Source organism: Columba livia, chromosome 22 (assembly GCF_036013475.1).
Source record: "Columba livia isolate bColLiv1 breed racing homer chromosome 22, bColLiv1.pat.W.v2, whole genome shotgun sequence".
NCBI lineage: Eukaryota > Metazoa > Chordata > Aves > Columbiformes > Columbidae > Columba > Columba livia.
Window position 1 is genome coordinate 2,311,210 of NC_088623.1, and position 16,705 is coordinate 2,327,914.

The following is a 16,705-nucleotide window of genomic DNA, read 5'->3' on the forward strand; positions in this document are numbered from 1 at the left end:
GACCTTAAAGGTGATCTAATTCCAACCCCTCTGCCATGGGCAGGGGCACCTTCCACCAGCACAGGCTGCTCAAAACCCCGTCCAACCTGGCCTTGAATGCTCCCAGGGATGGGGCATCCACAGCTTCTCTGGACAACCTGTCTCAGGGCCTCACCACCCTCATGGGGAAGAACTTCTTCCTTCTATCTAATCTAAATCTAGTCTCTTTCAGTTTAAAGCCATTCCCAACACAGGCTGGCTGTGCCCCAGCAACCGCATTTCAGCAAACCCACCACAGGGCCAGCAGAAGGCAGACAAAACCCAGCAAATTCAGAAGCGTTGAGGAATAGGGCTATTTCTTGTACCATTAAAGTGAAGAGTCCAGCCATGGCCAACCTACCAAATCAGCTTGGGGCAGTTTCACACGAAAGCTTTGTTGACACCTCGCCTGACTCCCTCGCTTTCCCAAATTCAGAAGCCCACACTTGGCCACAAATCACCTTTTCCCTGAATTCTGCGGCTGGGCCGTGTCCCCCCATCTGCCACCCACCGAGTTCAGCAGATGCCCCACGGCGCCGCCGCAAAACATCGAGCCAACAACACATGGCAGGAGGGGAGGGAAGCAAAAATACTGGACGGGGGGGGAAGCAGCCCATAAAATATCCACCTGTTGTCAATCAGAAGCCAAGGCTTATGTCAGCCTGCTGCAAATATTTTCCCTTCCACCTCGGTGACCTTTTCAATCACACCTCATGAGGGGACTGCTCCCATTAAGTGCCACTTGATCCTCTGCTAATGCAGCAGTTATGAAAGGAGCACAGCACTTGTCATTAGGATAAACACCTTTGCGCTGCGAGGAGGCTGCGGAGAAGGGGCTCACACCCGCTCTCCCCAATGCTTGGAATCATTTTGGTTGGAAGAGACCCTCAAGATCAAGTCCAACTGTTCCCCCACCCCTGGCACTGCCCCACGTCCTGAGAACCTCATGTCCGTCTGTCCAACCCTCCAGGGATGGTGACTCCAGCACTGCCCTGGGCAGCCTGTTCCAATGCCCCACAGCCCTTTGGGGAATAATTGTTCCCCAGATCCAATCTCAACCTCCCCTGGAGCAACTTGAGGCCATTTCCTCTGGTCCTGGAGCTTGTTCCTTTATGCTCTGCTGCCCATCACCACCGTTGTAGCCCCACGTTTGCACAAGGAAAGCTGAGCCTGGCTGAAGCACCAACCTCTGTCTCCGCAGGCTCAGCTGTCAGTGCCTGAACTAGCACACAAAGAAGACAGACTGATTTTCTGATCAGTGAAATGCTGATTCAGGATAAAACATGAGGTGTATACTGTTTCCTCAACACAGGGTAACCTAAGTTCTACTAACTTCTACGAAGATGGCTTCTACCGCAGCCATCACTGCCCAGTTCTGAGACCCCATCTGAGCTTTCAGCTTTATCACACTTGAAAATAAAGGTCTCAGGGAAAGCACAAACCCACCTTCCCTGCTGCAGCTCCACCTTCATACCGCAACTCTGGCAGCCTGTTTGGGTGACACAGAGGGTGACCTGAACAGGATCTCCAAAGGATTGTGACCACTGCCCTGCAGGACTTACCCAAGAGAAAAGAAGAGCTCAGAGATCAGGGCAGCCTCCGCTCCAGGAATGCGAAGAGCCATGGTCACCGCTCTGGGTGCTGGGAGAGATGAGATTCCGGAGCACATGGGTCCCTGGTTTGATCTGGTGCTGTGTTTCTCTGGCCTCTTCAGAGCACAAACCAGTCCTACCGTTAACATCTCACCAACAGGCTCTTTGTCACGCTCAGACAAGTGACCGGCACCAAGGTATTTCACCAGCCCTTTGAGGAGGGTGAATAAACTCATTTCTCAGAACAGAACAGCTCACACACAGAATCTAGCTCTTCAGCCTTGAAGAGAGACCTAAGGACCCCCAAAAAGGGACTGACTTTGGAAGAAATGGCACACACAGACAAATTTGTATGAACTTAAAGGCACTCAGCATCTGCACCAAAATATTTGTCTAGGGAGAAGAAAAAGCAACAAAACGAAGCCCCTTTCTTTTCCAGCTGCTTTGTTGCTCCAGCCCTGGCTCTCTAAATTGTGGTAGATGCCTCCTGGGTCTTGAGGAGCCCCAGAACATGTTCAGCCAGTAGCAGGAGATGAAAGTTGTTGGCAGCTGTGATGGAGGTGGCCCAAGGACCAGTGGTAGCACCACCTGGGGACACTTGGACTACAGGTTGTGAGTGTTCAAGGGTTTTGTAGCTGCCTTACAACTACCTGCCCGGTGTGAGACTGCTTTTGGGCAAACAGGAGATGAATCTGAAGGGACATTTAAGTATCAGCTGCCACGGGTTTGGAATAAATCCTTTCTGGGAAAGACATCTACAGAGTGATGCTGTGCTGGTCCCTGTGCAATGCTTCGAATCACGTCATAAAACACAATCACAGAAGGGAAGGGACTTCAGAAGTCTCTAGTCCAAGCCAAAACTTTTCTAGAGCTATACCTGCTATGGTATTTTTGGCAGGCTGGAGAGTTAGATGTAGATAAAACAAAAGAAGGAATGGGGGCAATAACGGAGATGCTTTAAATCACCAGGGAGAGGTTTCAGCCTTCCCTCCGCTTGTGCTGTGTGCATAGAAGAGACACACGATACTGCTCTAGGAGATCAGGCTGTTGAAATATAAAGGGAGAGATGTTATCTTAGCCCTCAGGTGGTGATAACTGGCTATAATTTATTCAGGTAGAAATCCCTCTTCCCACTCTAACAATGTTTTGTTTGCTCTGTCCTAAATAACAAGCCCACCAGCACCCTGGAAATGATGACCCACAACACATGTGCAGAGCTCCTAATACTGTGCAATGACAAGAAGTTTCATCAGCTCAGATAAATATCCCTGCCTTCTCAGTGACAGTCCCTCATTCTTCAAATGTCTCACTTCCCCTACCTGCCAACATTTGAAAACTATAAATAGGGCCAACTGGGAGAGGAGCAGGGGATGTGCACAGCCACCCACGGGATATGTGTGCAGCTCAGACATACCTTGGGAGGGGGACGGTGGGGGGTAAACACCACGGCACTAGGCAGCAGAGGCCTGACCCTGCAAGGCTGGGGTGATGTGGTGGATCACTGATCAATCCAGAGGTCCCTCTGGAGCAGGATGGTTCTGGATGTTTGTTCAGCTCTCCTGTAACCTTAGGAGCGCAGGTCCCCGATGTAGTGATGCTACATCCCCAAAGCAAGTGGGAGTTCAAGAAATGAGTGGGAGCTCCAGTGCAGCGCTCATGGACCTTGGTGTCACAGAACCCCAGGCTGGTTGGGTTGCAGGAGCTCTGCAGATCCCCAGCCCAGCCCTGCTCACGCAGGGTCACAGAGCAGATCACACAGGTGGGTCCAGGGGGTTTGAATGTCTCAGAGCAGGAGACTCCACACCCGCTCTGGGCAGCCTGGGCCAGGCTCTGGCACCTCCCAGCAAACAAGTTTCTGCTCATGTTCAGATGGAGCCTCCCGTGTTTCAGTCTGTGCCCGTTGCCCCTCACCCTGGCGTTGTGTATCAGAGTCTGAAAGCAGGATACCACCACCTACCTACCAGCACCTTCCAGTAAGCTACCAGTATCTTCCAGTGTTGCGCCGAACACCTTCTGACCCAGCAGCCCCAGCCCTGTCTCTGCACAAAGGTCTGCAGGCCCCAGCAGTGCAGATCACAGATAAAAGCAAGTACCTCCCTGTACAGACATTCTTTACTCCTACAGCCAGAGGCTGGATCTTGCTCTGTGTTACACACTGAGCCCAGAAGAGCAGGGGAGGGAAACATGATTTTTGGCTCACCCCTACTGCTCACAGAACCATTTGTTATAGAGCCATGAGCTCAGAACAATCCAGCACAGGTCTCAGTGATGTGGGAGCGTTAAGCAGTTGTGTGTCGCATTTTCACAAGCCGCTCCTGTCAAAAAATACCGCTTGAAAAAGTCCTGATGAAGCAGAAAGCCATTGCGGCAGTGGCACGGAGCAGCTTCTTGGCCCAGGCCCTCTTTTGTCTTCCCTTCCAAGCAGAAGGCTCTTTGACAAGTTCCAAATGGATCTTTGACAAGTACAGAATAACCTGCTTTCCAATCAGCGTCTACTTGCTGGTAAAGGCTGTTAATTGCCTCGTAGAGTCTTCTGTCAGCAACATTATCCCCTCTCGTCCTGCTGAGAGCAGGACAAGGGATTGTCCTGCAGCAGGACGTGGAGAGGGAGAAGGTGAAATATAATATGAGAAATAACATCTATGGCAGCAAGCGAGGCTAACCAAAAAGATGTAAGAGAAGCAGGAATGCCGGGGGAGGAAAAGCATGGAGTTCTCTTGACAAAGGTCCAGGATGGTTTTAAAAGGGCCCAAGAAATTATTTTTTAAAGTCTATTTTTAAGACAACCTACATGTGTGATGAGAGCGCTGCCTGCCACACCGCTATCTTGTTACCTCCGAGATTAGCAACAAAAAGATTAATTTAGACAGGATGAAGTATTTTCTAACAAAAGCGTCACTGCCTTCTGGGGAGCAAGTCTGACCCGAAAAGATCACGTAGAAGGAAATCCCACACCACATGAGTCCCCCAGCTGGAAATACAGCAGTTTGGGATCATTTCAGCACAGCTGGGGTGACTGCCGATGGCATCGTGTGTCTGTAATATGTCACTATAATTGATCATAAATATATGTACTCCACTAGAGCTGATAACTAAAGCTGCGGAGATAACAGTGAAGTGGGCCTGCACTCCCATTCTCTGAGGAAAGTTCATCAAGCAGCAATTAAATACTAAAACGAGCCCACAGTCTTTGGTTCAGGAGGTTCCTAAAACACAGACAGATGGATCTGCGAGGAAAACCAGGCAGTGAATCCTTGTACACCTGCACAGCTCTTGTCCCTTGCCCTACACACCACTGTTCCACAGGGAGAGAAGTGAGCTATTTGCCTAAATTCTGAAGGAAATCAACATAAATGTACCTGCACACTTGTATTAAAGTGATCAGCGTAACACCGGGAGCCTTCAGGAGCTTCCCACCTGCACATCACTGCTTGCTTCTCTGGCTTATGTTTTTTTTCCTCCAAATGATATAGAAATAAAAGGCCTATGATCACTCCCTGTCCCTTTTCCAAGCAGACAGCCCTCTCTGATGCTGGTCCACACAGAGGATGACAAGCTACTATAGCTGGAACCTCTATTTCTCTACACCTTGAGGCTCAGCCCTGAAGGGAGAGGCAAAACTTCCACCTGCATTGATAGAAACGTAGGAATGGCCCATCTGAGGACTCCCAAATTAACAGCTGAGAAGTCGCAACATTTGGGCTGTACTGAGGTAACTTGCCCACTTACTAACATTTTTGCATTCTCCTCTTTGCCAGGGAGACTGAGCATAGACTGAAAATCAGCTCCTCCAAACACAACCGAATCATTTCTCCACATTGCTACTAACATTTTGGGAGAACACCCTGCTCCAAGGGAGCCAAATTCAGGTGGGACCCCATAACCACAGCCCTATCCCCATCCCACGAGCCCTCCAGCAATTCATCCTGCCCAGGACCCTCCACGAAAATCACTTCACCCTTTCCAGACCACAGCAGCTGTTTAGCACCAGCTCAGCAGGTCAGGTCAGAAGGGAACAAATCCCAGACTTGGGATTTTTTTAAGGAGACAAAACCCCAGCTGTGTAAGTTGGAAGAGGGCTAAGACACCTGGTTCAATACCGCTGCTCCTAAACCAGCACCAAGCAAGCCTTCCAAACCACGGGGACTTGGCTTTAAACTGCTCCCAAAGCAGTGATCTCCAGCAGGAAAGATTTGTTTGGTCTCACCTGAAGTATTTTCCCCACTTCGAAGCAGAAGGAGGGGTCCCTAACCATCAGCCCAGCTCAATAACTCTTAGCTGACCAAGTTCACAGCCTGAGGTGGGCTGGGATGACTGTGGCCCAGCAGGAACATGGCCTTAGAAGGTAAAACTGAGCCACGGCAGGCCTGGTGCCAATAGCACACTTAAGCTTATAGGTTTCATGCCATTCCATCAAAAACCTTGGAGAAACTTCTTTTTGGCTGAAGCAGGTGTCACAGAAAAGAATGTCAGCTTCAGGGTTTCTCTGCCAAGTCAGGACGAGACTTACAGGGAAGCCCGTGCAGTGCAGAGAAGGGCACAAAGCAACCCAACAGCAAAGGACGGTCCCCAGAGGCTGCAGTCCCATCGGTGCCATCTACCACATCCACCCTGATGTCATTTCTTCCTCTCTTCCCCCGCATTGCACGCACATCAGCGTCAGGACAGCAGGAAGGGCGTCACTGATGCTTCACAACTACTGATGCACCCAACTGTGCTGTAAGCGCTGCCCCTGCGGGCGCTGCTCTACCTGGTGTCAGGGAAGATGAAACCCAGCGATGTGTCTGGCCCTGCAAGGTCTCCGCCTGCCCCAACTCCATACGAGCACACTCTCCTACCCCTTCAGACGGCAGCTCCAGCAGCTGAGGCCACTTCCCAAGCTCCTGTGTGGTTCACAGCAGGGCTGCATCACCACACAGGCTCCAGGATGGAGCATCAGCTCCTGAAAAATGCGTCTGGCCACAGAGAATTCCCCTTTCCCTCTGAGAAAGCCTCTGTTCTTTGCTTGGGAAAGCACAGCGAGCTGAAGCAGAGGGGAGCAGTGTGGAGTAGTGGTCAGAGCACTGCCCTGGGGGGAGCAGCTCTTTTCTAGTCTTCAGAGGCCTGGATGAACTCAGACTGTCCTGTTTGTAAACTGTCAATATTTAGTCTAGAAATGGTTTTCAATCTAGGGGCAGAAGCAGCCTATGAAAAGGTTAAACACAACAAGTCAAGCCCTTTGGGACACAAACCATGTCTGGGTTGTTTGCTGCCCCAGCCACCCCACTGCAACAGGAGCCTCCTCACCATCGCACCCCAAGGTGTAAGCGAGCAATTGCTGCACAGCCCTGGGTCTGGACACCCAACTCTGAATCCCATAGGCCAGATTTATTCTTTTGTGGCTGTTACATCAATGGTTGGTCTCTACAGCTCACATCATTCACAAAGCCAGCCTGTCTGTGCACGACCAAAGGACACTGACACCGTATCTCCCCAGTTATCAGCGTCCAGCACACACTGACACCGTATCTCCCCAGTTACCAACATCCAGCATGCTGGGAAAGCCACATCTGTCCATCCCCCACCCACACCAGCTGCTCCTGCCTGTGACTGACCACATTTATTCATTAACATACACTCTGAAATCTCTATGAGGCTTCTACGCATCTTTTTAAGATCATCAAGTCTTTCATGTGGAGATCTTAACGCACCCTCACAAGCAGTTCTTGTGACCCTCACGAGTTCTTCAGTCGCCCTCACAGAACCACCACACACCGTCTGATGGAGGAAACTGAGGCACATCACCAGAAGCCACTTCCTTGGAGTTAAAAGGGAGTGGACAGCAAAAGAGAGAAGATTTGCTATTCCTTGATCTAACCAACCATGCCACACAGCTCAAGAAGGTCGGCCCGGTGCCCAAGCGCCCTTGTGTCCTCTCCCCAGCTTACAATCCTGAAATCATGTTGCAAGCAAATTTCATTTCAAGCTTAACACAAAAACCAGATCACTTTGATGCAGCTGAAGAATGAAATGCCTTCTCCCCAAATTACAGGCCACCTTTTATATCGGTAAGAAGTATCTCCAGAGTATTTACAAGTCAATCTGTTTGTTTAGAATTCAAAATAAATTGCCCTTCAAATATCTGCCAGCTGATGTGACCCCATCCTTGTGCCGGAAAGAGGTTTACAGTGTAGCCAACACCCATTTCCAGAAAGAACAAGGACAAGCTGTTCTTGCGTGTCCTCAGCCGCTGGTCATGTTCACAAAAATGCCACCTGTCCTTCAAAAGCTGACACCATGAACATGAGTAAGGACTAATTACATCAGTAAGGGGAGAGCTCAGGGCATTAATGCCAATGTCTGATGCATTGCTTTTACATATTTTTCTTTGTTTCCTACGCTGATCTCTGATTCCTTCTCTCTCCATGCCAGATTAAATGTGTTTGCCTGGGGAAGCTCCTCCGAGGCTCCTCTGTCACCTGCTGTCAAAGTGTGAGGCAGAAATTGGGAACCAACAGCCCCACATAGTCATCGCTAATCCTGCGCTACCCAAAGTACAATGAAGCCTCTTGCCAGAGCACTGTGCTGGTCACAGACCTCTGCAGGCCAGTTTCAGCGGATAACATCAACCCCATTTACCCAGAACTCTGAGCAAGGGTTCAGGACTTACTAGTGGCATTAGATTTTCAAACAGACCTGCATTCAGCACACTGAGAAATACAGGAAAAACAACCACATCTGTGGGATCTGTACAGTCGTGGATCTACAAATGAGGACAAGGCTGAGCAACAGGCAGGGAGAAATAAAGCAGCAAATTATGCTCTCTCCAGCCAAACTCCCTCTTTTTCCATCTCTTCTGGGCTTTAAGAGAATGACATCAAGGGTCAGACAAAAAGGCTGCTGGGCAGGGGGACAGAGAGGAAGAAAGGGAACAGAAAATAGTCTCTCAGAGGTGTCATGTGTGAGATCCCTCCCATCACCCCAAAAGCAATGCACACACAGCTAACCCTCCCTTCCAGGGAATCAGAAACCGGCCTCCTGAAAGAGAGACTTGAAACTGAAATGCAACTTTGAAGCTCATCTTGTATTTGGTGCGTGTGTGTTTGAGGCACTTACCTTAAAAAAAACTGATCCCTACGTTTGGTGTTTCGGCTGCCTGGGCTGTTCCTTTACTCACTCCCAGGGATTGCTCAGTGTTGTCTCACCAGCTCAGGCTGCTTCCTCCAAGTGTCCATCCAGCTCACCCAGGGCCCACAAGAAGCAGTGAGATGTATCTTTGGGCTGCAAAAGAACACAGAAAACCAGATTGCTGTGGCAACAGGCATGTCAGAGAAGATAAAAATACCTCCTCACCAGTCGTGCTGAGAAAGATGGTAACATGAAATCCCTGTGGTCACCTGGCTTTTAAAAACCTGTAAAAACTGAGTGATTTCACATTGAGAGCATCCTGCAGCCAGGTCTGAGGTTCTGCTATGAAAAGAGAGCAGTGAGTTAGCACCAAATAGGTTCTTCCGCTCAGCAGTGCTGGAGTAGGAGGAAGGAATTAGAAGCCCCTTGTGCACCTAACACCCAGGATTATTCCCATGGAGTATTTCCTTAGATCAGTCCAGCTGACATAGGCCACGGGGTTAGAAAAGATTCCAGCTGAGTGAGTGGGGAACACAGCCATGGCAGGATCAGGATTTTACCCATTACCGCAATGGAAAGAAAAAGTGCTTTTATATCAGTAATTCCCACACCTGGGTGCATGGGACATTTTAAAGGCTGGCAGTCTCCACAGAATACACATTGTACAAACCCGAAGGCAAGCAGTCTCAATCAATTTATTCCTTCTAAGAAGTTAAAACTATCTATGCCAGACAGGCATTCCCCTCTGATTTACACATATTTCTGCCTGAATATATTTCTCACCTTAGTCTTCTCAATTTTATTTTCACCAAAGAAGCAAACTGTTAGGACTGGAAACATCCCTGTCACAATGGGCTATGGCTCCACACAGCATTGATTACAGCCTGGTTCCTTCATAGAATCCTTTTGGTTGGAAAAGACCCTCAAAATCATTGAGTCCAACTATTCCCCCACCCCTTGCACTGACTCATGTCCCTAAGAACCTCATGTCCGTCTGTCCAACCCTCCAGGGATGGTGACTCCAGCACTGCCCTGGGCAGCCTGTTCCAATGCCCCACAGCCCTTTGGGGAAGAAATTGTTCCCCAGATCCAACCTCAACCTCCCCCGGCGCAACTTGAGGCCATTTCCTCTCATTCTATCACTTGTTATTTCAAAGAAGAGACCAACACCCTCCATGCTACAACTTCCAGGGAGGCAGGACGGGGCTGTGGTGATCAGTCTGATCAGTCCCATCACTAGAAAGAGAGACGGCTCAGAAAGGTCTTTCCCTGCCCTGGCTCACCCCAGGCAGGCACAGCTGCTCCAGACACCAGGTTACAATGAGTTAAATCAGAGGTTACACAGAACCCCAGGTTGGGTTGGGTTGGTTGCAGGAGCTCTGCAGATCCCCAGCCCAGCCCTGCTCCCACAGGGTCACAGAGCAGATCACACAGGTGGCTCCAGGGGGTTTGAATGTCTCAGAGCAGGAGACTCCACACCCGCTCTGGGCAGCCTGGGCCAGGCTCTGGCACCTCCCAGCAAACAAGTTTCTCCTCATGTTCAGATGGAGCCTCCTGTGTTTCAGTCTGTGCCCGTTGCCCCTCACCCTGGTGTTGGTCCATCCTCTGACACCCACCCTGAGATATTGATCCCATTGATCAGATCCCTTTCAGCTTCTCTTCTCCAACTGAACAGCTCCAGCTCTCCCAGTCTCTCCTCATAAGAAAGTTTGAGCCTCTTCGTTTTTTCCCTTCCACCAACAGGAGCTTTTTACCTGAAAGAGATTTAGATCCTGAGTTTATCCAGCGCCACAGACACAGAGCTCAGATCAATCAGCAAAACACCGGATTAAGCAGAGGAGCCACTTGACCCCCATTGCAGAGCAGAGCCTCCCGGGAGCTGCCGGAGCAGGGCCAAGGCTATTGCACACCTGAAGTGAAGAACGTGGCCACCGAAAATGGGGCAAATACCAAGATATTTATAGAACCAGATCAATTGCAGACCCACAACTTTTGAGCCTGGAGTATCACGAATACCATTTATAACTATACAACAGCCATAAAACAGACACCAAGGGCACCACTGTGGCCCGGGCTTACCCCTTTGATGGACACAGAAATACCTTTGGTGTGAATGGCACGGGGCCGGCTGAGGGGAGCAGGTCCTGCAGGCAGAGCCGGCGGCTCTAGGGGAGAACGGGGCTGTCCATGGGCTCTGCTGGGCGACGGGGGAGCCAGGCGGGAGCTACCCTAGGCCTGGTCCGCCTAACACGGGACGCTGACAGGGATTCCACCAGCACCTCAAGATTGCCCGCCCGCCCGCCACCGCGTCCCCGCAGCAATGAGGTGCTGCGGAAAGGTGAGGACGCTCTTCACAGGTCCGGCGGAGCCATCCGCCTTGCGATTGGCCGCGGCTACTGCCTGTCACAGGCCGTCACCCTCCGCAACCAATAGGCGCGCAAAATCCTGGACGGGGGTGGGGCTTGCAGGGGGCGGGGCTGCCGAGCATCTCCGGCAGGCGCCGCGCCGCAGGTAGGGCCGGTGGGGCTGCGCCGGGGGCGGCCCGAAGGGAGCCCGGGCCGGGCCGGGGCGGTTCCCTCCCCGGTCCGCGTCCCCATCTGCTTCGGGGACTCGGGCTGTGAGGGGTCTTGCCCGGGGGAGGCCCGGGGCCTGCGCCTGGTGTGGGAGCAGGGGGTCGGGTGGGTGTCCGGGGTGGTCGGAGCACAAGGCCGGGGTGGGTGGGTGCTGTAGAAGGGCTGTAGGTGCTGTGAAAGGTGAGGAGGGTTTTGGGGGTGCTCCCAGGGAAAAGGGGGATCCTTTTGGGGCCCTCCTCAGTCACAACCTCCGAGACCCAAACCAGCCGTGAGTCCGTCTGTCGTCCCCAGCACTGCTGGGGTTTGGTCCTGATGCTTTTAGACAAATAGCTGCTCTAAGCTTGGCTGATTGTCTGGACAAGAGCCGCTTGAAGGCATGTGAGCAAATGCCTCTTGGAACACACTCTGTCAAACTCGGAAAGAACCGCATATAAATTATCCTTTATGCGGCCTCTGGTGTTTCACACTCGTGGCGGGTGGACTCCTGTCATTCCAAGCGTCATTCCAAGTTTTGATTTTGTTACTGCTGTATGTAGTATACTAGATCACATTTTCCACAGTTTGTATTGAAAATGATGATTTTTGAGCCGTTCACATGATCTGAATGTAGTTCATCAGGCCAGATACGTGATTCCAGATCTGCGAGTTAAAAATTCAAACGAGTAGGAGTCCAAAACCACTCACAATGGGGAATATGCACCATGCAGCTCAGATAAGTCATTAACCAGCATTTCTGATGTACAGTTAAAAGCCTGATGTGCAAGGGTCTCTCCAAGGAAAGAACCACTGTCTGAGGACATTTCTGCTGCAAGGGTTAAGAAATACGCTGATGGGACTGGAATGTGTTTTGATGGGGTTTGGCAGGTCAGCTTGTTAGAAGTGGCTGGTGTTTTGTTTAGATAAAGAAGAGAAGAACCCAGTGTTTGTAAAACTGACGAAGAATTAATTCCCTTAATTCTTAGACTACTGACATAAGGTAAAGCAAACAGTGATAGAATATCCCAGTGATGTAAATACTAATGGGATTATGTTAGGAAATAGAGTTTAAGTATGTGGAGTTAGCTGTGGAATTACCTATGCCGTATGGAGCTGATTAACGAAGGTGTAAATTACCTTTCCTGAATAAAGCTGAGCTGAAGTGGCTGTTCAGAGCTCACCTATCAGACCAGCTCCGGATCAGCCTTAGGACTGACTTTGCTTTTTGGAGCAATGAAAATGAACTCAATATTCCTTTGGATTCGTGCAAACACACATCTCTGGTATTGAAATCAGCAATATTTTTTCCAGTGCTGTGGTAGTTTGGGTGTGTAGCTCTACATGGTGGGAGAATTTTTGAGTGTCTCTTGGGATCTGTGTAAAGTGTTTCCAGGAGTTTCTGATCAACATCAGCCTTGATTCAGGGACAAATTTATACTTCCTGAGCCAAACAGAGGCAAGTGGGTGGGGAGAGGAAGCTCAGACTGTTTCATTCTGGCTGCATTCAGCTGAGATCCTCTATCCTGGATGTGAATTTCTGTTTCCTCAGGCTTCCACAATGTTTGCCCAGTGCCCCTGGCCATGGGTGAGCCCCGTGCTGCTGATCGCGCTGCTGTGCTGCATCCTTTCTCCTCCAGCACAAGCCATCAAGGTGAGTGAACAGATCCAGACGCAAGCCCTGAAACATGTCTGCAGATGTGTATTTATATTATGTAGAGGTGTGGATGTATATGATGGTGACCTCTGCTTTCCGCTGTGTTTTGGAGTTGGCATTCTTAAATTTGTTTAAAAAGTACCTGGTGACTTGAGCACAGGTGCTGGAGACATTTTAAAACTGAAGTTATTGATGTGAAAGAAGCAGCGCAGGAAGAAGAGGCATCTCTCTCCTACCGAACGCTTCGCCTTTTCCCAGAGGTTCGGGTGATGAGGGCAGCGGAACTGCACACGTGCTCACTCACTAATGCCACCTCCTCTTGCTTCTGCAGAGCTCGGAGGACATGCGCTGCAAGTGTGTCTGTCCCCCGTACCGCAACATCACTGGGCAGATCTACAAGAAGAATGTGTCGCAGAAGGACTGGTGAGTTGTGGGGGTTGGTCCATGAACGCAAGTATTCCGAATTTCCAGCTGGTGCTAAGGAAGTAATTCCCTGCCTGTGCGACAGGCATTTTTTGAACAGAGATTAAAACTTGTGCTCCAGACCCTTCATCCACTGTTTCCCTTCTTTGGATGTGCTCCAGGACCACAATGTCTTTCTTGTAGTTCTGGGCTTCTCACAAAACGAAAGCCCTTGAGGTGCTGGAGCGAGCTGAGAGAAGGGAACGGAGCTGGTGAGGGGCTGGAGCACAAGTGTGATGGAGGGGCTGAGGGACCTGGGGGATTCAGCTGGAGAACAGGAGCTGAGGGGAGACCTTCTGATCTCTGAACTGCCTGAAAGGAGCTTGGAGCCAGGGGGGTCGGGCTCTGCTCCCCAGGAACAAGCGCCAGGAGCAGAGGAAACGGCCTCAAGTTGCGCCAGGGGAGGTTGAGGTTGGATGTGGGGAACAATTTCTTCCCCAAAGGGCTGTGGGGCATTGGAACAGGCTGCCCAGGGCAGTGCTGGAGTCACCATCCCTGGAGGGCTGGACAGATGGACATGAGGTTCTCAGGGACATGGGGCAGTGCCAGGGGTGGGTTATGGTTGGACTCAATGATCTTAGAGGTCTTTTCCAACCTAAACGTTCTATGAATGTGGGAGACATGATTTCTTAAGCCATGGCTCTCAGCAGATGTAGGGTGTACCCTCCAGTCCCCTTCACCTTGACTGGATCCCTGCAGAGACACTTGGACAGTCTATCCCAGGAACTTTGGACTAGCTGAGCTGTCAGAGGAACTCCTAAAACCAGATCAGCATTATCAACCTGATGGGAAAGACAGAAAAGGTCACCCCAGTGTTTTTCCAGAGTACATTGGTTTTACCATGTCCTGTTGCTGATTTTCGGTTTCTTTGTGTTGCAGCAACTGCCTGCACGTTGTGGAGCCGATGCCGGTGCCGGGCAGCGATGTGGAGGCCTATTGCCTGCTGTGCGAGTGCAAGTACGAGGAGCGCAGCACCACCACCATCAAGGTAAGTGCAGATCTCCTCCCTCCGGCTGGCTCCTCCTTGCCACGCCACGCCACGCCATCCCAGGCACAGCCGCGCCGGTGCGTTCCTGGAGGAGAGCCCACAAAGGGAAAATAAAACTGTGGCAGCTCGTACACGGTGAGAGTGCCAGGGGTGCGAGTCAGGAGGGCTCCTGGCAGCGAGGCACAGGCTGCGTGGTGTCCTTGCTGGGGGTGTGTGACAGTGCCAAGCACCACTGAGCGCCGACGCATCTCGTTGGTCTCCTTTCACGTGCAGCATGTGCCCTAACAGTGTGGAGACCAGCGTGGTTTATGCGGTGATGGCGCTGACGTCTCATCAGCCTCCCTGCAAGCACTAGAGACCTTCTAGTGAGCAAAATTAGAACGAGGGAAAAGATCAAACATCAGCGGCCGCTGTGAAAGGAGCTTTCTGGCCTCTGTGGTTCCTCTACTCCAAGTGACTGATCCTTCTCTACTGCGCTGTCCTTAACTGCAGGTGATCATCATCATTTACTTGTCGGTGGTGGGGGCACTGCTGCTTTACATGGCATTCCTGGTGCTGGTGGACCCTCTGATCCGGAAGCCAGATGCTTATACCCAGCCCCTGCACAACGAGGAGGAGAACGAGGTGAGGCCGCGCTGTTGGGGGGGACAGGGCGGGGAGAGGCTGGTAGGTGACGAGAAGACGTTCCTGTGTAACCTCGTCTGGGTGTTCCTGCTCCGGCGGGGGGATTGCACTGGATGAGCTTTTGAGGGCACTTCCAACCCCTGACATTCTGGGGTTCTGTTTCTCTCTCTTGCAGGACGCTCGCTCCTTGGCCGCGGCACCCACCCCGTCTGGCGCGAGAGCCAACACGGTGCTGGAGCGGGTGGAGGGCGCCCAGCAGCGCTGGAAGCGCCAGGTGCAGGAGCAGAGGAAGACTGTTTTCGACCGCCACAAGATGCTGAGCTAGATCCTTGCACCACTTTCCAAGAGACAGGGCAGCTCCGCCGGTTGAGACAGACGCCCGTGGTGTTTGCCGGGGAGCTCTCACCCTCTCTGATTTACCGTCTTCGTCGAGAGAAGCAGACCAAAACGCTTGCCTCCAGTTTTGTCCCCTTGCCCTTCACCTCTCGGCCCAGAGGCTCCTAAACCCTCGCTCGGCTGACATCTGCACTGATTGTTCGCCCCGTGGCTGCTTGTAAACGCCGGTCGGACACAGCGCTGGTGCTCAAGCGGCGGCCGCAGCTCCAGCGCGTTGTGCTCAGCCAGCACCATGTGCTGGGACCGAAGTCACCGTCGGCCCATCCCACACCAGAGACTGGGGTCTCAGCACTGGGTGTTGGAAGCTGAGTCTTCCTGGGATAAAAATAGGGGGGTAATTCTTCTGTGGGATAAATTGTTGCTTCTTAGAAGGAAGGAGCCTCCTCCTCCCCCAGATTGTGCCGATGTTAACTGGGCATCGTGGTGCAGAGCCCAGCGCGGTGCAGCGGGAGGAGGAGGAGGTTCCCTGCTGCTGCTCGCTGGTGTAAACGGGGTGGATTCCCACTCCCTTCAGTGGAGTCCATCCAGATTTACACCAGCATAACTGAGACTGCAGCTTGTTTCTGTGTAGGTGAATACCGCAGACTGATTAGTACATTCAGGTAAAAGGTTGATTTAGATTTAGATCTTTTCCTGCCTTAGCAGTGGATAAAAACATACTGGGGAGAAAGCTTCCTGTTTGTGCCCGGGTTGGTGACCTGTGACACACTCACCGTGCAGCCAGGAGCAATTGTGTCCGAGAAAACTGGGGCAAAGGCTTTACTGAGGCACTGCAAATGCTTCTCTGGGTCTTGGAGCCCTGGAAAGGGGACGATTGTGCTGCTCTAAACCCTCCGAGAGCTCAGACTGGACCTGGGGTGTGTGGGGGAAGCTGAAGTGATTCTGCCCTGTGTATATTGAACATCGATAATGTCAGGAAGGTGCTGGGGTTTATCATAACCCAAACTACTCTGTGATTCTATGTAGCATCTCTATTAAATGCAGACAAAGATCTATTCCAGGACGAGCTGGTTTTCAGGGCAAAATCCCATTGTGCTGGTCTGGGGCTGCCAGCACCGAGCGGCTGCTCTCCAGGCTGCCAAGTAGATGCAGGAACTTGAGCTGTGGTTATGGCACACGGGGTTTTGGCACCACAGGTGTGTCCCCGGGCTCTGGTTTGTGTCCGTCTGTGCTCGCAGGGGGACTGTCCTGCTGCAGGAGAGCTGGGCTTAAACCAGAATCCCCAAATGTCAGGGGTTGGAAGGGCCCTGGAAAGCTCATCCAGTGCAATCCCCCCATGGAGCAGGAACACCCAGATGAGGTTACACAGGAAGGT

At 51.5% G+C, this 16,705-nt stretch overlaps 2 protein-coding genes across 18 annotated transcripts in view; one reads left to right on the forward strand and one right to left on the reverse strand.

Annotated features, from left to right (window-relative positions):
- Positions 1-11,101, reverse strand: part of IGFN1 (immunoglobulin like and fibronectin type III domain containing 1) — a 63,684-nt gene extending 52,583 nt beyond the window's left edge. For 13 of the 17 annotated variants that reach the window (XM_065038606.1, XM_065038602.1, XM_065038601.1 and 10 more), the window contains exons 1-3: positions 10,820-11,099; positions 10,334-10,471; positions 8,706-8,870 (exon numbers count right to left, since the gene is read on the reverse strand). The gene's annotated coding sequence lies outside the window, so the exon portion shown is untranslated. Of the gene's footprint in view, positions 1-8,705; positions 8,871-10,333; positions 10,731-10,796 lie in introns of those variants that run through there. The other 4 variants (XM_065038598.1, XM_065038608.1, XM_065038603.1 and 1 more) reach the window with 4 other exon arrangements.
- A 64-nt stretch (positions 11,102-11,165) lies between these two features.
- Positions 11,166-16,385, forward strand: TMEM9 (transmembrane protein 9). Its single transcript, XM_065038610.1, has 6 exons — positions 11,166-11,228; positions 12,816-12,917; positions 13,252-13,343; positions 14,262-14,370; positions 14,863-14,994; positions 15,170-16,385. The coding sequence occupies exons 2-6, from the start codon at positions 12,825-12,827 to the stop codon at positions 15,317-15,319; spliced, it is 576 nt and encodes a 191-aa protein (XP_064894682.1). The 5' UTR covers positions 11,166-11,228; positions 12,816-12,824; the 3' UTR covers positions 15,320-16,385.
- The last annotated feature ends 320 nt before the right edge of the window (positions 16,386-16,705 follow it).

Bases quoted from the DNA above. Each gene is read 5' to 3' on its own strand.
- TMEM9 (XM_065038610.1), top strand. From the start codon at position 12,825: ATGTTTGCCCAGTGCCCCTGGCCATGGGTGAGCCCCGTGCTGCTGATC. The intron at 13,344-14,261 runs GTGAGTTGTGGG...TTTGTGTTGCAG, and splicing joins AATGTGTCGCAGAAGGACTG to CAACTGCCTGCACGTTGTGG. The intron at 14,995-15,169 runs GTGAGGCCGCGC...TCTCTCTTGCAG, and splicing joins ACAACGAGGAGGAGAACGAG to GACGCTCGCTCCTTGGCCGC.